The following is a 22,297-nucleotide window of genomic DNA, read 5'->3' as shown; positions in this document are numbered from 1 at the left end:
GCCTTCCACCTGGCGGACGAGGCTGAGCAGATCGAGGAACTCCTTGGGGGCACCGTCGCTGATGTGCGTGACAACTCCCTTCTCTACCGTCATGGTGAACGGTGCTGGGCGACTCATTGTCACCTTCTTGAACACGTCAGGATACGCAAACACGTCGCACGTGCCACTGAGTTGCGAGAGGTCAAACGACTCGCTGATGACCTCGCCGATGGGAAAGGTGCCGCCGATACTGTTGGAGATGCAGGAGCCAGCAGGAACGCTGCGGGAGACAGTGCCGTCCTCCTCATCGGCGCCATCGTGCTGGGGCTTGTTCGGCCTCTGCCCCTTCGCCTTGAGCACCGCGAGGTACTCCTTCTTCTTCAGGCGGCCGTGCACCGGGGGGGTTGCAGCGGCGTCTTCCTCGTCCCTCTCGCTCTCGCCGTCTCCGCCACTCGCTTCGCTGTATGCCGTCCGAAAGCGCTCACGGTGCCGTGCGACATCGTTGCGCTCCGGCGCGTAGGCCGCAGCATAGTACCCGGTGTTGGTCAGACAGTCCTCCATCCCGCCGCCGTAGGTGAGCACCTTAGCTGCGTCGCAGCATACAATCAAGAGTGGCATACCAGGGCCTTCGATTGGTTCCTGTAAGGCGGCTTCGACATCCGTGGCGGTGTGCTCAGCCGCCGTCGCAGATGCGCAGACGTTCAGTGCGCCAGAATTGAAGATAGACCAGAGCTCATCACTCTGCAATGCGGCAGTTATGGAGGCCGGATACGCGTGCGCTGCGCGCGCTGCGGCGCCGCCAGCACACCCAGAGCGGCGCCAGCTGTACAGATCGATTGAGTCCGCGATGGCTTTGGCGAGGCACCGGGCATGCTCGGGTCCGAAAGCGCACGAGCGGGCGTAGCTGTACACTTGGTCGTCCTGCAGCGCCTCCTTCAAGTGGCCCTCACCGGCCAAGCGATCCGCTCTCTGGCTCATGATACCCAGGTGGCAGTGCTCCGCAACGCGAATGCCGAGGTCAAACAGGCTCAGACGAAGCCGATAGCGCCTCATCTCGTTTTGGAAGGCGTTCTCTTGCACCATGACGCACCCGAGGAGCTCTCGCGGCGGTCCGTGAAAGAGCATCTGCCATCGGGGTTGCGCGCCGGTGGCGTCGTCCTCGACCGCCTCGCCCTTTGACGAGAGCAGTGGTCCCAGCAGCGGGCACAGAGCTTCGAACTCTTCTTTGAAGTACACTGCCGTCCAAACACTCGGCAGTGCGGTCGGAGGCGGCGGCGTTCTTGATGCGTCCCCAGCGGAAGCCTCCGTCTTATGCTGGTCGCCCTGCTGCTGCAGTTGTCCGTCACCGCAGTGGCGAAAGAACCGTTGCAGCCGCTTCACATGGCTCAGGAAGTTGTCGCTGCGAAACAGCATGAGGGAGTAGGAGAGAGGAGCAGGGTTATCCACGGCGACCAACGGCGGCGAAACGCGTGGAGTAAAGCCCGCCGACCCGCTCGGCGTCTCTGCGCCGGGTTCCAGAGGGATGAACAGCTCGCCGTCATGGCTCTGAAGTGATCCCCTGTCATCTGCCGTTTCCGGCAACGCCTCCGTCCGTTCCTTCAAGACGCTGTCCCGGCTGCTCGTAACATATGCTGCGCCATGACGCCCGTACTCCCGCAGCACCTGCAGGTAGCCCTCCGCGACAACCTTCTGCAACACACACGGCACGCGATCCACCACGACCAGTACATGCGGCAGCGCGCCCTGGAAGGCGTGCAGGCGCAAGCTGTGAAAAAGCACTGTAGAGGCGCACGCGCGTGCGGCTCCGATCGTGGCAGACATAGTTGGTGGGGCTGCTTCACCCCTGTGCTGCTGTGTTCACTGTTTTCTTATGTGAGCTGAGAAGGCTCGCTGATGAGCCCAGTTGCCCCGCCGCCGCCGCCGTAAGTGCGCGCAAGAGCGACGCGATGCCGTAGAGGAAACAGGAAGAGGAAAGACCACGGAGGGGGAGGGGGAGGAGGATGAGGAGGGGGTGTTGGGGAAACGAGCCTGCGTGCACCTGAGCGACAGGAACAGCGAAGCAGTGGCCGAACGCGGCAGGCAGCAAGGGAAAGGCGGAGCAGGGTTGCAGAGATCAGGGCCACTCAGAGACCCCTTCGAGGCACGCCTGCAGAGCACACGCTTGTGTGTGTTTGGATATATGGTTCCTTCTTGCTGATACCTGTGAATTGAAATCCATCCGACGCCGATGGCACAGTCGTCCTTCCTCCACTCGTGCACATACTCCGTCGTATGTGTTGACCGCCTCAACCTCGCTGACGGTGCTTAACGTTCCCTCAAATCGCTGCGCGTGGGCTGTCGTCGTGTTTGCGTTGATAGGGTAAAAACGGCGCTCTGTGAAGTACGAACGGTGAGGCACACGAGCACGCGCGCCGGGGAGGGGGAGGGATCATCCGAAACGCGATGATCTCTCACCGCTCCCTCACTCTACTATTTTTATGAAGCTACGACGGCTGCGCTTAAGAATGCCCTCGTTCGTTCAACAGTCACAGCCGCGCGTGTGCGCCGTATCGTTAAGCTCTCCACTCACCCACCCACCTCCTTCCTACCACAGTCGCCACCATATAGGGTAGTGGTTGGCCAGGTCGTAGGGGAGACGATACTGCGCCGTCAGCTCCTGCGCCCGGCGAAACAAGAGGCGGTGCGAGAGGTGCGGAGGGTCGGCTACGGCGCCGCTGTTCTTTGCCCCGCCGCGAGCCAGCACCACCTCGTTTGAGCTGGCCGGCACGGGAATACGGTACACGTTATCGCTGCCGAACACCTCGCTGCAGCGCTGCACAAACCGCTTGTCCGCCGCCGGAAGGTTGAAGGCGGCCACCCCGTGAAGGGAGAGAGAGCCGCGACACAGACACAGAAATTCGTGCGATGTAACGGCCGTGTCGAGTTCGCTGCCGAGAAACAGGTCCACAAACAGCAAGTCGAGTTGGCGCTGGCGCTTGGCGCTCGTAGCCGGCGCCGCGGCGGGGGTTGGCTGAACGGTATCACGGAAAAGGGGAGTTCCGTGATGCGGAGCAGCAGATGCGCCCTCTCCACTCCCTGCTGGTCTCTCAGACCCGGCTTGCAAAGGCCACCCTGTTCGACAGTCGGCAGCGCCAACTCGGTGGGACAGGTAGTCGACGGCGTCCTCCAGGTAGTAGTGCACTCCACCGCCCTCGCACCGCAACGCCGCCGTGTTCAGCAGCTCCTTCATCCCAAGCTGCTCTACCGCTGCCTTGATGCACATCGGCTCGACATCCACAAAGTCACAGCGGTGCATCCGGGGTGCGAAATACTGCTGGAGGAACAGCGGTAGCGATCCCCCACCTACGCCGAGGACCGCAACGTTCAGCTGCGAGAGGGTGGTCGGCAGCAGCAGGAAGGCGCTCAAGAGCACACGCAGGTAGGGGGCACCAAGATAGGCCGGGTCGCTCTCACAAGCCATGTGCAGCAGCGTGGACCGTGGGTTGCACCGGGAGAGAGATTGGTGGGTAGCCCCGTCAGCCAGCTGACGCAGCAGCGAGCGCGACTGCGCCGGCAATGCAGCGCTCGAGTCGACGCTGGTCCGTGAGGTGGGCTCCAGGACCAGGGCAGCGTACTTGGAGGTGCCCGGTGGCCAGTACGCGGCTGCGATGAGCCTTGTGTCGGCTCCGCCAACTGAGTCTTTGGCATCCCGTACTACCAACCGAACTGACGGGTCTGCTGCCATTGTGTTGGTTGGATCAGCGCTATCGATACGGTGCGTTTCATTGGAGAAGAGATCCGAAAACCTGCGGAGCCGCGCCAGCAAAGACAGCGCTGGGGCTGGAGTGCAGTCGTCGGTATCGGCAGCTACCGGTAGGTAAAAGCTGCGCACGACAACATCAAAACCCTTGATTTTTTCGCACGGGTAGCGCGCCGACTCCTCTGTCTTGATGGCAGTGGCGCTGTTGAACACAGGAACGGCGTTGCGCCTGGAGCGCATGAGATCCCAGAGGCCGCTGCCTAGGAGGAGCGTGCCTCCACCGAAGAAAGAAACTGTGCATACCTGCAACGATGGAATGCGGAAGAAGTACGTGGGCATCACAGCCGACGATGTTCACTCCCTTAGCCACGTATTGCTGCCAAGTGCGATGCGCGCGCGTACGCGAATCCCACCCGCAGACGTTGACAAACGTCGCGGAGGGTGCCAAGGCGAGTATGTATGTGAAGTGTGTAAGCGTGTATGCGTGTACCGCAGCTGAACTGAGAAGTAGTAGCTCACCGACTCGGCCACGTGGCATTCAGTGCGCTGTGCGCCTTCTCTTTTCCCCCTAATACCGTGTGTGCGTACGGGTGCGTCATGCCGCTCACAGGGTCGAGCGACCCACAGACACGTCGAAATACGTCCGCAGACGAGAGCCCGGCCGAGTAGGAGAGACACATGAAAATTAGAAGGAAAAGGGTCCAGGGCGACTGCTGCTTCGCGGAAAAGAAAAAAGCGCAACGGCGGCGCGGCACGCTTGCACGCCACCCTTGCGCGTTCACCCCCCTCCCCCTGCCAAACAAAGGGGGGCCTCCCCGCTCGTTTTACCGCCGAAAGAGAGCAGCAATTTCGACATTCTCGTTGCCGCAAGCACCGCAGCCTGGGTGCTCCTCTTGTGGACACGCTCTCGTTAGCCGCTGTGCGTGCTGGCTTGCTCCTTAACTATTCTCCTGTTTCGCTTTCGATGGTGATCCCTACGCGGGTCCAGCGGCAAACTCTCTCCCTTCTCATCCACCCCTCGCTTGCGATACGACGATGGATAGCCGAAGCAGTCAAGCATGCCGACGCACACACTACGAAGCATCTCTATCAGCGCGGCGACGGTGCTGACGACGCCTCCGACAGGCGCACCTTCTTCACAATGCTGTAGTGTATCTTAGAAAACACCGCGAGCCCGAGTCGCAGCACGCCGCCGAGCACAGACTGCGCCAGCAGCGCTGCCACACTCGTCGCCGGTTCCATGCCGGCAGAGCCGTAGCTGAGCAGCCTGCCATCCGACCCAAGCGTGATGTCAAACAAGTAGTCCGTGATGCCATCGACGATAGCCTGCGCCATTGCCTCCGCCGTGAATGGCTTTGCACCCCCGAACGACGAGATGGCGGCGCACTCGGGGCTCTTGACCTCGTTTTCGAGCGCGTACCCGGGTGTCGCCACGTCCGGCGGGCTTGCAACCTGCACGCGCACGCCGAGGCAACTGTTCTCCATGTCTAGACTGTGGGCAAAGGCGCGCAGCCCAGCCTTGGTGGCACTGTACAAGGCGTATCCTGCAATCGGTGCCCGGGCCACCATGCTACTCGTCAGCACAACGCGGCCCTGATTCATCTCCAGCATCTCCGGCAGCACTCTCCACAGCACTGCCAGACATCCAAAGTAGTTCACCTCCATCATCTGCCGAGCGTGCGTCATCGCGCTGTCCACGAAACGAGCTGGATGCGCAAAACCGGCGTTGCAGATGAGAAGGTTAATGGGGCGCCCGTCGCACTGCGCTTTGGCACGGGCAAGGCCGGTGGCGACCGAGGCTTCGTCCGCGACATCCATTACTACGTATGACACACGTGTGCAGCTGCGGCATTCGTCGATGACTTTCTCCACCTGCTGTACTGCCTCTCGCAGAACAGACTCGCGACGCGCTGCGAGGACGAGGAATGACACTTTTTTGCGCGCGAGGCTCTTGGCAGTGGCAAGGCCAATGCCAACGCTGCCGCCGGTGATGAGTACGGTTGAGGACTCCCACTCCCACCTCGGGACGCGCTGCACTGCCCACAACGCAACCAGTACAAGCGATGTGCCGAGGACCGCGGCCACAGCAACAAACAAGGCCAACATTGCACTGCAACCTCCCCGTCACGTGCGCCACAAAAAAAAGCCTATGGTGGATGGAAGAACTGGTGATGCTGCACGCACGGCGGATGCGAGAAACAAAGTGGAAAGACAGAGAGACGACATGAGATGGTAAAGCAATCAGAGCGTCACCCCCCCCTTCCCCCGTCCAAACAGAGAGAGTGTACCAAGAGAAGGTGGCCAATGCGTCTGGTGCGGCAGCGCACAGTTGTGTTGAAGGTGGTTCATTGCCGCCGCTACGTTGAAGTACCGCGGAGGGGGAGGGGAGGGGTGCGGCGGGTAGTAAGACGCATTGCCCTTTCTCCCTCGTCTCTCTCTGTTTCAAAGCAGCCTCGCTAGGCATCCATACACACACACAGGCGCCTCTGATGAAAAAAAAGATAACCTTACTCCCGCACAACATGACAACAGGTGTGTCATGCGGAAGGCACGCGGATTTCAGATGTGCGTACCACGCAGCGCTGGTCCGCGGTTGCGTGCAAGTGTTGCGATGGTGAGCGTGCTCTGTCGTGCCAGGCGGAAAGCCAACGGTGCATGGAGAAAAGCGAACACAAAACGAGCGACGCACACACTCGTACGCATCGAAAATAGCACGAGAGCCGGAGATGGTGCAGGGCGGGCCGCTGGACCCCACTCCTTTACACAAGCACACACAGCAGACAGTCGAAGAGGGCATTCTTCAACGAGAACCTAATACAGAGAGGAAGGATGAGGGGCAAGAGCTAGCCCAGCATATGAAAGTAGAGAAACACATCACACGGCATTTGAATAAGCACAGTGAAAAACGGCGGCCCTCGGCCACGTCGCAGTCGACTCACGGGAAAAGAACAGGGAGAGCTCGAGAATGCGAGCTGCAAGAGAGAGGGAGGGGAGAGGTAGCGGTGAGACGGTGTGGCTAGGTTTCAGAGCAAAGGAAGCCTCGTGAACACAAAACTGAACACAAAAAGCGCACTAAAAGATGAAAAAAGGGGGATGAGCCCAACGTTATCGTTGAGCAATGCGTCCCTTGGCCTTCGTGTGCGCCTCTTTCGTGCGTGTGTGACAAAGAGAGGGTGGCAGAGCCCACCAACAGCCGTGAGGATGGGGGAGGCCACACACGCGCTATCTCATGACCGATGCCTTTTCCTTCCAATCCGTGCACACTCTTCTTCTCACGAGCGCATCTCCGTGGTAAATAGCGAGGACGCACATGAAACAAGCCGCATCGTTCCTTCTCTCCATTTGTCGCCTACGACGGAGGTGCACCGAGCCGAAGAATGGCGGTGGGGCAGAAGATGCAGCGGACTGGAAAGCCGACGCACAGGCCAACCTTCACACCATGCGTACACACATACACATTAGTGTAATGAAAAGGGTCGGAAGGCAAAGGAAAGCATGAAGATAGCACACAGGAAAAACGAAGAGAACCGTGTCGACTACTGATGAGGTGCGCATGCACATGCGCTCGCCTCTGTCCGCGACACCATTCTCTTGTGCGGAGGTCACAGAGATCATTTACAGTAGTGGTGATGAGGTGTGAAGTCGCGTCTTTTCCATGACGTGACCGTCCATCATCGCTCGAAACAGAGAACAGGAAGTTACAAATGGAGAGAGGAAGGCGCTCAGGCGTCATTAAGTCGACTGTGGGGAAGGGGGAAGGCACGGGGGCGTTTTGTGGGGGGGGTTGTGTGTGCAAGTTGACAAGCCGCCTCGGCCCACCACACACGCGCTCGAGTCCCCATGCCGTTTTTTTATGCACGATTTTGTGTGCCTCCTTATATGAAGAAGTAATGAAATATATAATCGCAGCGGTTGCTCCTTACATACTTTAACCACGCTTTGTTAGCGATGTGAGAACAACAGCACGTAAAGGACAACGGTAACGTGCCGTAGAGAGACGGCGGTATTCTTCTGTATTTCACTGTCGGCCACACGTCGAATTTTGTGCGAGTATATATATATGTGTGTGTGCCCCCTACGCCCTCTCCCAGACTTATTCGTTTGCCAGCTCTCGTTCCTTTACGGCAGTGACGCACCAATGAAGAGAAAGGGATGAGGGAAGCGGGCAAACAGCAAGGGTGGTTAACAGTGCACACTTTTTGGGGGAGGTGAGGGGAGGGGAGGGGGGAAGGTTGAAGTCGTTCCATAGATGAGGGGGAGGCAGACAAACACTCGCACACACAGATGTGCACGCCGACCCGCAGCCACACACGGTGATACATACGTAACGCAACAAAAAGGCTCACACGCACGCGTATATAAAAGGAGCGCATGTAACAGTCAGCAGCGGAACAAGAGGACGCGGAAAAGCATGTGGAGGAAAGGCGCTGTGTGTGTGTGTGTGTGGGTGTGAGGGGGAGAAGGGGGCAACAGTCGTGAGAGCGGCGGTGCCAGGGACAGTTAAAACACGCATGCCTTTGGTAGTGTAACCACAGCCGTTGCGGCTGCCCCGAATCAAGTCCGAGCGTTGTTGTCCATTTGATTCCCTCGTTGAGAAGCTGATAAATCCATGATGCGAAAGTGGGAGGCGCGGGTGGAGAGGGGGAGAGATGGAAAGCAGCACGCACGAGCGAGTGCTCGCTGTCACGCTCTCCGTCTCAGTTTTCCCCCGCTTCTCACGCTCGATGACAACCACCCACGCACAGCACATATACACTCATCAAAGCCAACACACCCACACTCATGCTCGCGGCGGGGAGAGATGGAAGAAGCAGAGAGCCGGTATGCGCACCTGCACCGGGACACACACAGCGAGTAAAAACTAAACGGGACCAGAAGCGAAGAAAAGCACAATGTTATGCATCTATTGTGGGCTTTAACTACGAAATAAATGCGTGGCATGCGGCGTTCCTGCAGATGAGCGCAGAAACATGTATGCACACGTAGCGTGTGTGTGTTGTGTGTGTGTGTGTGCGCGCGCGAACCGAGGAACTACACTGGTCATGGCACACTCTTTGTTCTGCACATGGGAGCGCCCGAACACTACGCATCAGCATCAATGTCTGCCTGTACGCGTCTGCGTACTTGTGCATGTATCACCACACAAGAGGAGAGCACCCACCTGAGCGAACGCTCATATTTTCTTCCCTTTTGAGTACTTCTCTAATTGAGGGAGGATGGAAGCCCCGGTGACTCAATATGTCTTCTGCATTTCTCCATATCTCTCTGTCGTGCAAGACATTCGTTGTGCGCGCCCTCACGCCGGAAAGGGGCACGTCGGCGCCTGGGTACCGGTCAGGAGTCGGGCGCGGGAACGGGTGAGGGAGTCGTTGGATCCTATCCGACCCCTTCCTCTCGCGCGCACACGCGTGAACACAAAGAGAGAAGCATTCCATCACAGATGATGACGATGTGTGCGTGTGAGTGTGTGATGCTGAACAGTGTGTCCTCGGCTGCCGCCCAACACACTTCTTACCGCAGCGGGTTCGTGCTGTCTTCCATGCAGACGTAGCCCTTGAGCTCCTTTAGCACATCAAGGGTGCGCTGGAGGTCCTCGCGCGTGTGGCAGGCCGAGACGCAAAAGCGCACGCGGCCCAGCAGGACCGGCGTTGCCGGGTAGCCGACGATGACAATAGCGACACCGCGCTCCAGGCACAGGCGGGAGAGGGCGCTAAGCCTGCCGATACTGTAGCACATCACCGGCACCACCGGGCTGCTGTCATCGCCCAGCACCACCAGGCCCAGGTCCATCAACCCGCGACGAAAAAACGACGAGTTATCTTTGAGCTGACGGATGCGCTTCGCGCCGAGGTCCGTACCGTCCTTGCCGAGCAGCACGTGCAGCACCGACAGCACCTGCTGCGCGCACGGCGGTGCCAGGGGATCGCAGTGCAGGGCGATGGAACTATGCTGGCGGAGGTAACGAACGAGCGGCTTGTCGGCTGCGATGTAGCCGCCGATGGAGCCGAAGCTCTTCGTGAAGGTACCCATGAGCACGTCAACGTCCTTGGGGTCGACGCCGGTGTGCTCGCACACACCGCGGCCAGTGCGACCAATAGCGCCGATGGAGTGCGCCTCGTCCAGGAAGAGCAGAGCCTTGTACTTCTTCTTCAGCTCCACGAACTTCCTAAGGTTGACAATCTCGCCTTCCATGCTGTAGATGCCCTCAATGATGATGACGATGCGCTTGTACGGCTTGTACTCGCCGCATGGGTCCTGGCCGAGCACTACGCCTTCACGCAGGCACTTCTCCACCTGACCAAAGTGATTATGCTGAAAGACCTTTACCTTTGCGCCAGACGAGCGCACGCCGTTGACGAGCGAGGAGTGGTTGAGGCTGTCAGAGAGCACCAGCGTCTCCTTTCCGAAGAGGGTGGGGAGGCCGCGGAAGTTCGTGGCGAAGCCCATGCCGCACACAATGGCGTCCCCCTTTCCGAGGAACTCGGCGAACTCGCGCTCGAGGCGAGACACGAGGGCGCTTTGGCCTAACTCCTGCGGCGCGCTGCATGAGGCGAGGCCGTAGTCGTCGATCGAATCTAGAACATCGTGCGTGATGCTCTGCGTGTCCTCGGCGAAGCCGAGGTAGTTGTACGAGCCCATGTTCACCGCGGGCACAATGCGACCGCTGTACTCGAACGTTTGGTTGTTGTCCTTCGACACGCGCTCCATCAGTCCAATAACACGCGAGGGGCGAGAGTCGATCGGGCGCATGAAGCAGTCGCGGACGCGGCGGTAAAAGCGGCGGTTCCAGTAGTGGTCGAAGTCCTTCACAATCGGGGCGTAGCCGGGGCGCACGTAGCTCCCATCGCTCGGGAAGAACTGGCGATAGCCTTCACGCACGCGCGCGAAGAGAAAGAACAAGGCGAGGGTGACGTAGACAGAGACCTTAGTGCACAGAGAGATGGAATGTTCGAACGGCTCCGTGGCGGCGAACACCCCGTGCGTCCCATCCCTCGTGTCGGTCGGGGACTTGGGGAACACTTGCGATTTGTTGTCCACCACCTCAGACGCCTCTTGCAAGGTAATCTCGCGCTTCAGCGCCGCCTCGCTCATTGGCGTGGACGCTGCTTGCAGAGAATCGTGAATCATTGCTGCTGTCGACATCGCTCCTGCTTTTTTTGTGCGTGTGCTTCTCCTATATGCTGCTGCTCACTGACTTGACCTTTCCAAAGATACGTGAGCACAAAGTGCTTTTATGCGGCGGAGGCAAGAAGAGGGAATAAGAGGCGCGAGTTGTGAGCGTCTGCGTGTGTCGGGGTGTGGGGAGGGGTGGTGCTTGATGATCAAATATGCGATGTGTAAGGTAATATATCCGTCTTTGGCGCCCGGTGCCTCGCCTGCGGGGAGAGACCAGTGCAGCCTGGGGCTGGAGGGAGAGAGGGGGGTGAAGAATGCCGCGCGTTTCTTTGTCGTGGAGAAAAGCGAAGGGAGAAAACGCGCGTCTTGCTGTCTAAGAGGAAAAGGGGGTGGCAAAATGGCACACACGCATACAGGAAAAGCTGCAGGGGGTGGGGTGGGGGAGGAGGGGGGATGTACGACGACGAACTCAGATGGGGAAAAATGACCAGCGGAAGCCACGGAAACGAAAAGGACGGAAGAGATGTAGTGAGAGCTGAGAAAAATAGGGGGAGGAGGAAAGAACCAAAAAAGGGGGCAGAAGAGAGGGCAGCTACTAGGACACAGGGAGGGGGAAGAGGCGGAATGTCACAAGGAGGGGTGGGAGGGGCCGCGTATACGGGACACGTCGAGTCGTGTCCTTCTTTGACTCTTTTGTGACGACGCGTTCGTATTCACAAAGTAGAGCTGGGAAAGGAAATGAGAAGAGAGACGAAAGAAAGGGGCTATGACGATGCAGGTCAACTCTGCAGGTGTGCGTGTGATAGGGGAGGGGGAGAGGGTTAGGTGAGCCGCCACAAAGTTGAAGAGCAAGTGGTGCGGAAGAAGTCCCCCTTTGAGGACGCATGCATTGTCGAGAATCATTGCTTGCCATCGGCCGAAGCCGAAGCGTTTCCCACTCACATGAGGGGAGTAGGGAGGGGAAGGAGACGTACACACATTCACATACTCCGAACGAACCGTAGACCAAAGTCTCGTATCCCTCTTTCCTTTTGTGTACATTGGGAGGTTTTGCTTTGGGGTGCACACGCGCATTGAAAGCGGCTTAAACAAAAATCCGCGCGCAGCATACCCCTGCCACAACGGCAGACACGCACGCACACACTCAAGAAGAGCGGAAGAAAAACGTCCGCACTGGATATGGCAAAGCCAAGAAAAAGGTCCAGGAAGAGAGCAACCACGGCATACACCATCTCGTACATGAGTGCACACACACACCCTTTCCTTTCTTCTATACGCATACCATGCCACCCGCGGTGACACGGAGCAGCAGCCGCAGGCCTCCTCCTGCGCCCTGCGCCATTCGCTCGGTGCGCCATGATCATCTGAGCCATGGTGCGCTCCTCCACTGTTAGGACTTAACAACTCGGTTGCCGCCTGCGCTGTACGCCGTTCGCTTGCGCTCCTCTTCGGCAGTCGCCTGCTTCTTTGCGAGTGCGCTAAAGTTCACACCGGGGCTCCACTCCGTGTTCAGGCGGTCGCGCGCCCACCGGACGAGCATGTCGTCGATGCAGCCACAGAACCCTACAGGACGACCGGAGCGACAGCGGCACAGTTCCATCTTAGTCTCCCCCTCAGCGTCCGATGCACCAGAGCTGGTGGCGGCTGCGTCCTTCTTTGGTTCCTTCTCGGCCGTGACTTTGCTCTCTCGCTCCGGGGCGGCCCAGCTCTTCGCAGCCTCGGCGAAGTAGCTCGGCGGTGGGCACTTTGGCGGCTCCTGCAGCGCCAACATGGGCATCGAGTATTCGGCGTACTGTGTGCCGACGCAGCTGTCAGCCGGGAGAATGCCGAAGCCATCTGGCACGTACAGGGGCGCACCTTTCGCCAGAAGCCACTGCACCGTCGAGGTGCTCTCTACCGCCATGGCAGCGTGCAGAGGGGTGCGGCCCCAGCGGTCGTACACGTGAATGCTGCCTCCGCAGCTGCACAGCAGCTCCAGAATCTCGACCTGCTCCGCCAGCACCGCCATGAAAACCGGACTGTATCCATGGAACATGTCACCCGGCGCCGGCGACTCGTCTCGAAGAAATGACATGTTGTTCGGGTTGGCGCCGGCCTTGAGGCACTTGGCGCACAGCTCCTTGTGACCTGTGATTACGGACAGAAGAAGGTACGTCGCCCCCTCACGCGAGCCCGTCAGTACGCTGTTGTGCAGTTCCGGGCAGCGCTGGTCGAAGAAGGCGCTCACAAACGGCAGCGCCACAGATATCTCTCGCACGCCTTTCGCCGCTGGGGTCGTGCCACTCTTCTTGAAATCCTCGCCATTAAGCAACTTGTCGAACGACTTCAGAACATTCTCCTCCTGCGCCGCGGTGAGCTGCACTTGATGCTTGCTGCGGCGGATGCCGTCGAAGGCGCTAAAGGGAATGGGGATTGACATGGAGAAGTTCCGGATGTGGCGGCGGTCGGCGTAGTCGTACGAACAAAACGGGTCCAGCACCATGCCGCCCTTGTCAAGTCGCTTCGTCAGTCGCTCCAGCAGCCCAGGCGTGAAGTTGAGCTCGCCGGTTGCGGCCGCATTCTGCGAAAGATACAGCGCCGTGGCGGTGTCGTCCTCAAGCGCACTGAGGCCGCCGCTCTGCTGCAGCGCCTGGTAGACGGCCAACGCCTGCGCGTTGGTATACTTGCGCTGCATGGGAGAGGAAGAGGGGGAGGGGGCACAAGGTGCGCGCGCCCACCGTGTGTGTGTGTATCTCTGTATGCTTTTATGGATTCGTAGGGGTTGGAATGAATGGGCGAAGGGGACAAGAAAACAACCACGGCCCCCGTTGTCCGAGCGCACGGTGATGGAGGGGTAGGGGGCGAGGGGGGCGTGTATCTTTTCCCTTTCTTTCTGCTCGAACTGCTTGATAACCGCAAAGGAAACGACCATTGTGAAGAGAAAATTGGTGACAGAAAGGTCAGAGACGCGGGGTGAGAGGGGGTAGAGAAACGGCACAAACAAATCGCTGTACCGGTGTGTGGCACGTAGACGCCAGCTAAAGACGCGTGCAAGTCGCCAGAGACATGTCTCCTCCTCTCTAGCTCCCATGGGTGTCTATGCTTTGACGTAGGAGAAGGGAGATGCCTTTCAGCACGGCATCACCGTGGCGCATGTGCTCAGTGCGTCAAGCGGCGGACTTGGTGTCGCAGCGCTCTCCAGAGTCCGCCTCGACGCTATGCACCACTGCAACTCCATCTCGCTCTCACTCACAGGGGGGGGGGGCAACAAAAGGAAAGGTTCAATGGTGCTCAAACTTGTAAGTCTTGTGTAGCGTGTGCGGGGAGACTTTCCGTTCCGATGTGCGTGTTCTGTTGGCTTGTTGAGTGCACAGCAGACATACACCCGCGTTGTCGCACGAGATGATGCAGAAAATAAGCAATACAGAGGAGACGGGCGTAGCAGAGGGGAGGCCGCGGCGCAGGAGCACAACACACATATCAAAGGACTCCGCTGCGGGAGGTGGGAGATAACGGGTGAAAGAAAACCGAAGGGAGAGAACAGTCAACCAAGGATAGCGACAGACACAGAAAGGCGCAGGACACCTTAGGCACAACCGCAGAGACGAGTGCAATGGGGATCCTGTCCCGTTCACCGCTGCTTCTCTCCCTCCAAATACAGGCGTGCAAGTGTGCTCACTGCTTACCTCGCTCGTCTCTGCCCTCTAGACCCATCTGCTTGTTCTCCGACGTCCTCTACGCCTTTTTGTAAATCTGACCGCCCCCGTCTCCCGTCGCCTCTGCGCCGATGCTCAACGTTTGGCAGCAGGGTTGTGGAGAGCGTGGCGCACGCGCGCCAGTAAAGCTGCACTCTAATCCTACATCTCTACTTCTGGGAACGGCGAGTAAGCTCGTTCTTGAGCTCACCGTAGCGATGGTACTCTGCCGTGAAGCCTTGGCGGTCATGCCGACCTGGGCGCACGCCGTTGTACTTCTCGAAGTCGCTTTCGAAGCGGTGCAGCACCTGCTTCAAGCGGCGCTTCTCCGTCTGCAAAGCGTCCTCAGGCATCGTCGACACGTTCTCCGTGCCCAGCGGCACCCGCTCAATGCGCTTAATCCAGTCAGCGCCGCTGCCAGCCATAGCAGGCGCTGTGGCGCCACTCGACACTACGCGAACCTCACCGCCAGCGGTGGCGGCTGTCCCCGACAGCGCTTTGGTAGAGCCTGCAGTACCGTCCTTGGCACCTGAGGTGCTCAGCCGAGTGCTCTCCGACCTGGCCCCACCAACTGCAGAAGCTGACGCCGACGATGCACCCGCAGCGTGTGCACCGACGCTTTGCGACACATCCCGGTTGCCTGTAACGGACGTTTCCGCTGTTGCTCCGTGCGGGCCCGGAGAGGGCTCCGCCCCCAGCACCTTCATCTTGGTGGCGCGGTAAAGTTCATAGATGGAGCGCAACGAGGCCTTCTGGTCCGGGTAGACTTCTGTCTGCCCTGTTGCATCTCGCACCGTAGCCTCCCATTCGTGGATGCGCTGTTTCATGTCCTTCTTGAACTGCTTGCTCTGCTCGCCCGTCATGCGTGAAATAGAGGTAGGGAAGTTGGGGTCCCCGGACTCTTTAGCGAGCTGCAACGAAGCCGCCTCCCCGCGGTACTCCGCTAGCAGCTGAGATCCCAGAAAATCAGGAGATGGTGCGCGTGCGCCATACGTCTGCTCCACGCGCTTCCGCTGCTCCTGCTGGAGCGTGCTAACGCTGTCTATAGACGACTTCGGGTACACCCTGAAGTCATCGCTGACTGTATGTGTCTGGGAAAAACTCACGTCGTCGATCACCTGCGACACGATCTGCAAGAGCGGATCGGCAACCATCGTGGTGGCGGGCATTCTTGAGGAGCAATAAACTCGCTCAGCGCCGGCCTGCTTGAGGATCAGAGAGGAAGCAAGTTAAAATGAGCTTCACAGCCCGCGTCGAGTGGGGCGACGGCGCACAGGAGGCCCTTCACAGTGAAGATGAGACGAGCTGTTCGCGTCTTTGACAACACACGTGGCGCTACGTGGAAGCCACACAATCCGCCGGACGGCTAAGGAAAGACGGCAAAGACGGCAAAGAAGTATGGGAAAAACAATAAAGCAAGCCTGCTGCCACAACCCACGTGTGTGGAGATCCATGGCACGCCATACACACGTGTGCAAGCGCAAGCACCCACCCAGGTCAGCACAGCAACATCGCAAAAGGATAAGAGATTCAGAGAGAAGTGAAGAGAAGCTGGCAAGACATGCACACGCACACAGTGCAGTGCACATGAGCAACGCGGGGAACGACGCGTAAGTCCTTCGCTCGACTCAAACAATATCGAAAAGGCGCAAGCGCTCCTGGTCATTATACAACGACGCGACCACGCGAGCTCCACGCGTGCCCGCGCGTCCCAGCACCATCGCAAGCCCCGGAAGGTTCGCCTCCATTTCGCTACCACCACCCCCTAGCTGCAATCGTGTTAGGCAATATGCGTGAGACCAAACGAGTAACAGCGTACGCACGCGAGGGAGAGACCGCAAGAGGAGAAGGGGGACCTCGCTCACACCGCCTTGCCTCCCACTTGGGCCGACAACAACGGCACCGCTCGGCACAGACACGCGACAATGCACGAAGGGACAACGCACGCACATGAACACACGACAGTGATCACACACACCGCCCTACAGCCCTCATAGCAGCCCGCTAGCCTTGAGGCCGGCGAAGCGCACCTTCTCTGTCACCATGCGCAGGAGCAACGGGTGAGGAGCGAGGTGCGGTGCAATGCCTGTCCTGGCCAAGTATGTCATTTGCTCCACCAATCGTGGCAAGCCATCTGCCCCCAGCTGGTCTACCTGGTAAAGAACCCCGCCGGTCTCCTCCCGCCATCCGAGGGCACTCATCGACAGCAGGTCAACATCATCGACCCGCTGCACCTCGCCGTGGGTTAGCAGCTCGCAGGCCACGTTCAGCACGGCCGCGCGAAGTCGGTTGCCCACCTGAGTCGGCGTCGTGTGGCGGACGTACGCGTTCAGCACCGCCTCGCGAAGCGGCGGAGCGGCGGAGACTGCTTCATTAATTGCTACAGCGGAATCGTAGAAGCCTCCACGTGCACCTCTCGCTCCTAGCAGCCCCTCACGGGCCATGGACCGCATGCAGCTTTCCAGTTGGTGCACGGGAGCCAAGGTGGCTCGAGTTGCCACATCGTTGGCCGCCGCGGTGCGCGTCCGCTCTGCAGAAGCCATGGAAGCGACCGCAACGGTGCCATAAGCGTCCATAAGCCGGAAGGGTCCCAAGCACAGGCCCAGCTGCTCCTTGGCGGCGGATTCGACAGCTATGGCATCAGGCAGCGAGCGCGCTACCAACACCGCCTCCTGACACAGTGCTAGCAAAAGCCGCTGCGGTGCTGCTCCGGCGGCGACGACGTGAGGTGCTCCGCGGCGCTTGAGGTATGTTAAGGCTGCCAACAGCGTGTCTTGCTGAAGATCTGTCGGCCACTTCGGCGAAGCGTACAGGCGCACCTGCTGCACGGAGGCATGCCCCATTTTACAAAACGCAGACGCGGAGGAGATAACAGCAGCACAAGGCAGGCGTTGAAGAATCGGCTGCGCAGTGGCAGCGTCGCCAATCAATACGACGTTCAGATAGGGCAAGCGAGCCCGCTGCGCGGCGGTGCCAGCGAGGTGCGTCTCCACCAAATCCAACGTGTCCATCACAGCCTTGTCAGAGCAGTCAAGCAGCACAGCCGCTCCAGCGGACTCTTCTGTGGCAGCCAGTGCTTGCATTTTGTGCATCCACAGCGAGCGCTGCACGTGCGCGAAGGTGAGGAAGCGGTGGTGCGGCAGAGGAGGCAGCGAGCATCTCAGAGACCTCGAGTGTACCTGTACAGCATGAGCAGCGCCTCTGCAGGGGGGTGTTGTCAGAAGTGCCTGAACCCCGGTGGCGCCTTCAGCATCTCCGCATGCAGCACACGCTTCTGTGCATGACGGATTCCGACTAAGAGCCCCCATTGCGTATGCGTACCAACCGTCTGCAATGTCTGCGGACATGGCACCAACGGCCTTGTGGCGCGTCGCAGTGTCGTGAAAGCCACGACTCCACATTAGCATCTCCACGGCCCACCGACGCTGCGCAGATGACTGGCACACGTGTTCGAGAATGAGCTGCTCAAGCGCCAGCGACCACCGCTTCGCCTTACGCTTTTCCGAGGCCTCACCGGCGGCGTCAGGGATACTCAGCAAACCAACATCAGCCAGGCTGCTCACATCATATGTGTGCAGCACGGGCACCCACTTCACCGTGTGCAGTGACCCGCAGAGACGTTGCAGGGAGACCACCGTAGAGGTCGAGGGAAAAATGCCCACGCGGCTCAGCGGGAACCCCACAGAGACAGTGGCAACGGGCGGCGAGGATGACTCCGCCGGTGCTGCTGCCACGTCGCCGCCGTCACACGCCGCGGCTCGCAGAGAGAGCAACCGCCGCTCTGGGCACGCAAAAAAAACCTCCGCGCCAAAGTCGAGCACCGACTCGCTGCTGGCCGCTGCTGCAAAACGCACACGTGTCCCGAATCGTGTCACAAGGTGGTGGAAGCGCTTCATCACAGCCTCCTTGGCGGCCACATAGCTGAAAAGCTGCGACAACGGCAGCTCCGCCGGGCTCTGCGTCGATGCGAAGAAGGGGCAATGCGGCAAAGTGCACCACGTAACGGTGATGTCTGGCGCTGCCCTCACTCTCGAGTCGACCTTGCCTGCGGCGCGGGCGGCCACAGCTGCGTCGCAGTGCGCCTCCACCGCGTCCAATGCACCTGAAACAGCTTGCACGCAGGCCATCGGGCTTGACGGCGGCTCTCGCAGCTGCACCGTAATCGTGTATAGTTGAGGTGTGACAGAAGTCGATACTAAAAGGCACACATCCCTGTTGTCTGCGATTGGAGGGCGTGGTGGCGGTGTGGCGCCTTTCTCACAGCCTGCGGCCTCTGCACCGCACCACACCTCGCCAGGCAAGCGCTCCACTGTGGCGGTCTCTAATAGCTCTGCTGCAGATGCAGAGGACGGCGGTGCGGAGTCTGTAGGCGCCGCGGAGGCCTCACCTCGAGAAAAGTCATTAGCAGACGACCCCGCGGGGGCGTTCTCGGCGACATTATGGCCCTCATCACCCCCCAGCTCAGCTGGGATTTCATGCCGATCGATGCTGCAGGAGATGGATGCTGGAAGTGGTTGTAGCCGCTCTTCCCGCTTAGCCCACGCCCAATCCCCGGCAGCCGCGCCTTCGACAAGTTCGGACGGATCAGCGTGCGTCTCCGTCTCCCCACAAAGAACATGCGGCTCCCGTTTTTCCGCCTGGGGCGGGTGGGCTTTACAGGACGCCCTCAGAGGGTGGTTTGCTCTACTCTGTCGTACGGCAGCCTCGACGCGTGTCGACAGCGAGGGTCGAAGAGCCTCGAAGAGCATCCCCTCCTTCGCCTCGCCGTCCACCTCGCCAACCTCACTTATGTAGGGAGGCGCGATGGTAGCGTGTGCCGCCGGCGTAGACGGCAAAATTGATGGTGATGGCGGTGCGGCTGATAGAGACGGCGCCGGTGGCGGCGAGGGAGGAGGGGAAGGCACAGCAGGACCTTTGGCATCTGTTCGGCGAGGGAGCTGCTTCCGGGACGGTCTGCATGCCGCCGTGGGCGTCGCACCAGTCTCATGAGGTACTGCGGTTTTCGGGCGCGAGCCGGCGCTCCAAGACAACCTCTGTTCCGCAGCATAACCTCCAGCGGCGACGCTTCTCTTTCGTGACTGTACCCTCCCGAAGACATCGGGAGAAGTGGGTGCAGAGGGCGCAGCCTTGGGTGCAGCGGGCGTAGCCTGTGGCGCAGCGGGGGCAGCGGGCGCAGCCTTGGGTGCAGCGGGCGCAGCCTTCAGTGCAGCGGGGGTAGCGGGCGCAGCCTTGGGTGCAGCGGGGGCAGCGGGCGTAGCCTGTGGCGCAGCGGGGGCAGCGGGCGCAGCGGTGGGTGCAGCGGGCGCAGCCTTCAGTGCAGCGGGCGCAGCCTGTGGCGCAGCGGGGGCAGCGGGCGCAGCCTTGGGTGCAGCGGGCGCAGCCTTCAGTGCAGCGGGGGTAGCGGGCGCAGCCTTGGGTGCAGCGGGGGCAGCGGGCGTAGCCTGTGGCGCAGCGGGGGCAGCGGGCGCAGCCTTCAGTGCAGCGGGGGCAGCGGGCGTAGCCTGTGGCGCAGCGGGGGCAGCGGGCGCAGCGGTGGGTGCAGCGGGCGCAGCCTTCAGTGCAGCGGGCGCAGCCTGTGGCGCAGCGGGGGCAGCGGGCGCAGCCTTCAGTGCAGCGGGGGCAGCGGGCGTAGCGGTGGGTGCAGCGGGCGCAGCCTTCAGTGCAGCGGGGGCAGCGGGCGCAGCGGTGGGTGCAGCGGGCGCAGCCTTCAGTGCAGCGGGCGCAGCCTGTGGCGCAGCGGGGGCAGCGGGCGCAGCCTTCAGTGCAGCGGGCGTAGCCTGTGGCGCAGCGGGGGCAGCGGGCGCAGCCTTGGGTGCAGCGGGCGCAGTGTTGGGTGCAGCGGGCGCAGCCTTCAGTGCAGCGGGCGCAGCCTTGGGTGCAGCGGGGGCAGCGGGGGCAGTGTTGGGTGCAGCGGGCGCAGCCTTCAGTGCAGCGGGCGTAGCCTGTGGCGCAGCGGGGGTAGCGGGCGCAGCCTTGGGTGCAGCGGGGGCAGCGGGCGCAGTGTTGGGTGCAGCGGGCGCAGCCTTCAGTGCAGCGGGCGCAGCCTTGGGTGCAGCGGGGGCAGCGGGGGCAGTGTTGGGTGCAGCGGGCGCAGCCTTCAGTGCAGCGGGCGTAGCCTGTGGCGCAGCGGGGGCAGCGGGCGCAGCCTTGGGTGCAGCGGGGGCAGCGGGCGCAGTGTTGGGTGCAGCGGGCGCAGCCTTCAGTGCAGCGGGCGCAGCCTTGGGTGCAGCGGGGGCAGCGGGGGCAGTGTTGGGTGCAGCGGGCGCAGCCTTCAGTGCAGCGGGCGTAGCCTGTGGCGCAGCGGGGGCAGCGGGCGCAGCCTTGGGTGCAGCGGGGGCAGCGGGCGCAGTGTTGGGTGCAGCGGGCGCAGCCTTCAGTGCAGCGGGCGCAGCCTTGGGTGCAGCGGGGGCAGCGGGGGCAGTGTTGGGTGCAGCGGGCGCAGCCTTCAGTGCAGCGGGCGCAGCCTTGGGTGCAGCGGGGGCAGCGGGGGCAGTGTTGGGTGCAGCGGGCGCAGCCTTCAGTGCAGCGGGCGCAGCCTTGGGTGCAGCGGGGGCAGCGGGCGCAGCTTGGGTGGGGGCGCAGTGTTGGGTGCAGCGGGCGCAGCCTTCAGTGCAGCGGGCGTAGCCTTGGGCGCAGCGGGGGTAGCGGGCGCAGCCTTGGGTGCAGCGGGGGCAGCGGGCGCAGCCTTGGGTGCAGCGGGGGCAGCGGGCGCAGCCCTCAACACCTCAGTAGGAGGAGGTGCCACGGAGGCTATAGGCACAGAAGAACGCCCTGGCAGCGGTGGTGTAGTTGACACGTCTACTCCTAGGGCTGGGGAAGTTACACGTCGACGGGGGTTTGGCAGCAAGCCCGCAGTCCAAAAACGGCGCCCGAGCTGCTGCTGAAGGCGGCGCATATGGCTCTGTCGCTACGTTGTCCTTTATGCACATTAGGCGAGTTGCGGAACACAAGGGATGGTGGGCGACAGAGCGCGCTTCAGTCTCGCCAGCAGCGTTGGAAGCGCAGCCGCAGCAGCGAAAGCGGTAGGTAGATCACCTCTTGTAAGGCGGCAGCAGTGCGCGCAAGCGCGAAGGAAGATGACGGCTAGCCAGTTGATGGGCCGCAGCGTCGTTAAGTTTAGGCGATTTGAGAGTGAGTAGGGGATCAATGACGACCAGCGCGGAAATCAAAAACGTGCTTGGCTGTGGTGCTGTGGCCAGTAAAGACAAAGCGAAGTAAGGGGATCAGACAGAGTCAGAAGAAAGCGAAGTAAGAAGCGCACTCTGCACTGGCGAGCTGGAGAGGAGGATGAGCATGACGATCGTCCTCCTACACCCAAATCGTCCGCCATTTCGCATTTCTGCCTCCCCAACACACTCGCAGGGGATGAGAGGAAGAGGCGAACGACAGCCGCAGACCACATCGGTCAGGCGGGCACCATGCAGTGCGGGTCTATTTGCTGTACATGTCGATGAGCCTTTTCTTCGTAGTCTTCCTTTGACCTCGTAGAGATGCGATGGCGCACACGCACGGCACTTTGACGAGTGTGTGCGTGTGTGTGCGTCTCTCCAGAGGGCCCCTCTCCCACAGCTCCAGTGAGCAGAACGAGACACAGTAGGGCACATTCGAAGCAGGTGTGCGGAGGGTGAGCGTGACAGGCGCCGTGCGAAGCGCGTCAAGACGACTCTCGCCTTCTGCCCCCCCCCAGATCCAACCCTAGCCCGTGCATCGAAGTGAATGAAGCAGGCGGCGTTGGCTTTGCAGTGGGCCAGTGGACCCCTCGGACCGTCCGGTATTTCGATAAAGCACG

At 60.8% G+C, this 22,297-nt stretch overlaps 7 protein-coding genes across 7 annotated transcripts in view; all 7 read right to left on the bottom strand.

Annotated features, from left to right (window-relative positions):
* LMXM_34_0350 (conserved hypothetical protein) overlaps positions 1 to 1,800 on the bottom strand; it is a gene marked incomplete at both ends in the record, with an annotated part of 2,112 nt that extends 312 nt beyond the window's left edge. The window contains one exon of the mRNA XM_003878991.1: positions 1 to 1,800. This exon is cut by the window's left edge and continues 312 nt beyond it. Coding sequence (XP_003879040.1) covers positions 1 to 1,800 — 1,800 coding nt within the window.
* Positions 1,801 to 2,563: 763 nt separating this feature from the next.
* LMXM_34_0340 (conserved hypothetical protein) lies at positions 2,564 to 4,057 on the bottom strand (the record flags this gene model as incomplete). The annotated part of the gene is made up of 1 exon (XM_003878990.1): positions 2,564 to 4,057. One exon carries the CDS (start codon positions 4,055 to 4,057, stop codon positions 2,564 to 2,566), a length of 1,494 nt encoding a protein of 497 aa, XP_003879039.1.
* A 750-nt stretch (positions 4,058 to 4,807) lies between these two features.
* On the bottom strand, positions 4,808 to 5,824 carry LMXM_34_0330 (putative short chain dehydrogenase; the record flags this gene model as incomplete). The annotated part of the gene is made up of 1 exon (XM_003878989.1): positions 4,808 to 5,824. The coding sequence occupies one exon, from the start codon at positions 5,822 to 5,824 to the stop codon at positions 4,808 to 4,810; it is 1,017 nt and encodes a 338-aa protein (XP_003879038.1).
* A 3,405-nt stretch (positions 5,825 to 9,229) lies between these two features.
* Positions 9,230 to 10,810, bottom strand: LMXM_34_0320 (putative serine palmitoyltransferase; the record flags this gene model as incomplete). Its single annotated transcript, XM_003878988.1, has 1 exon — positions 9,230 to 10,810. One exon carries the CDS (start codon positions 10,808 to 10,810, stop codon positions 9,230 to 9,232), a length of 1,581 nt encoding a protein of 526 aa, XP_003879037.1.
* A 1,414-nt stretch (positions 10,811 to 12,224) lies between these two features.
* LMXM_34_0310 (conserved hypothetical protein) lies at positions 12,225 to 13,508 on the bottom strand (the record flags this gene model as incomplete). Its single annotated transcript, XM_003878987.1, has 1 exon — positions 12,225 to 13,508. The coding sequence occupies one exon, from the start codon at positions 13,506 to 13,508 to the stop codon at positions 12,225 to 12,227; it is 1,284 nt and encodes a 427-aa protein (XP_003879036.1).
* A 1,170-nt stretch (positions 13,509 to 14,678) lies between these two features.
* Positions 14,679 to 15,677, bottom strand: LMXM_34_0300 (conserved hypothetical protein; the record flags this gene model as incomplete). Its single annotated transcript, XM_003878986.1, has 1 exon — positions 14,679 to 15,677. One exon carries the CDS (start codon positions 15,675 to 15,677, stop codon positions 14,679 to 14,681), a length of 999 nt encoding a protein of 332 aa, XP_003879035.1.
* Positions 15,678 to 16,499: 822 nt separating this feature from the next.
* Positions 16,500 to 21,403, bottom strand: LMXM_34_0290 (conserved hypothetical protein; the record flags this gene model as incomplete). Its single annotated transcript, XM_003878985.1, is given in 2 exon segments — positions 16,500 to 21,026; positions 21,029 to 21,403. Coding segments are annotated over 2 exon segments (4,902 nt in total).
* Positions 21,404 to 22,297: the final 894 nt, after the last annotated feature.

Source organism: Leishmania mexicana, chromosome 34 (assembly GCF_000234665.1).
Source record: "Leishmania mexicana MHOM/GT/2001/U1103 complete genome, chromosome 34".
Classification (NCBI taxonomy): domain Eukaryota; phylum Euglenozoa; class Kinetoplastea; order Trypanosomatida; family Trypanosomatidae; genus Leishmania; species Leishmania mexicana.
The sequence above is the reverse complement of the archived record's forward strand: the minus strand, read 5'-3'. Positions and strand labels throughout refer to the sequence as shown.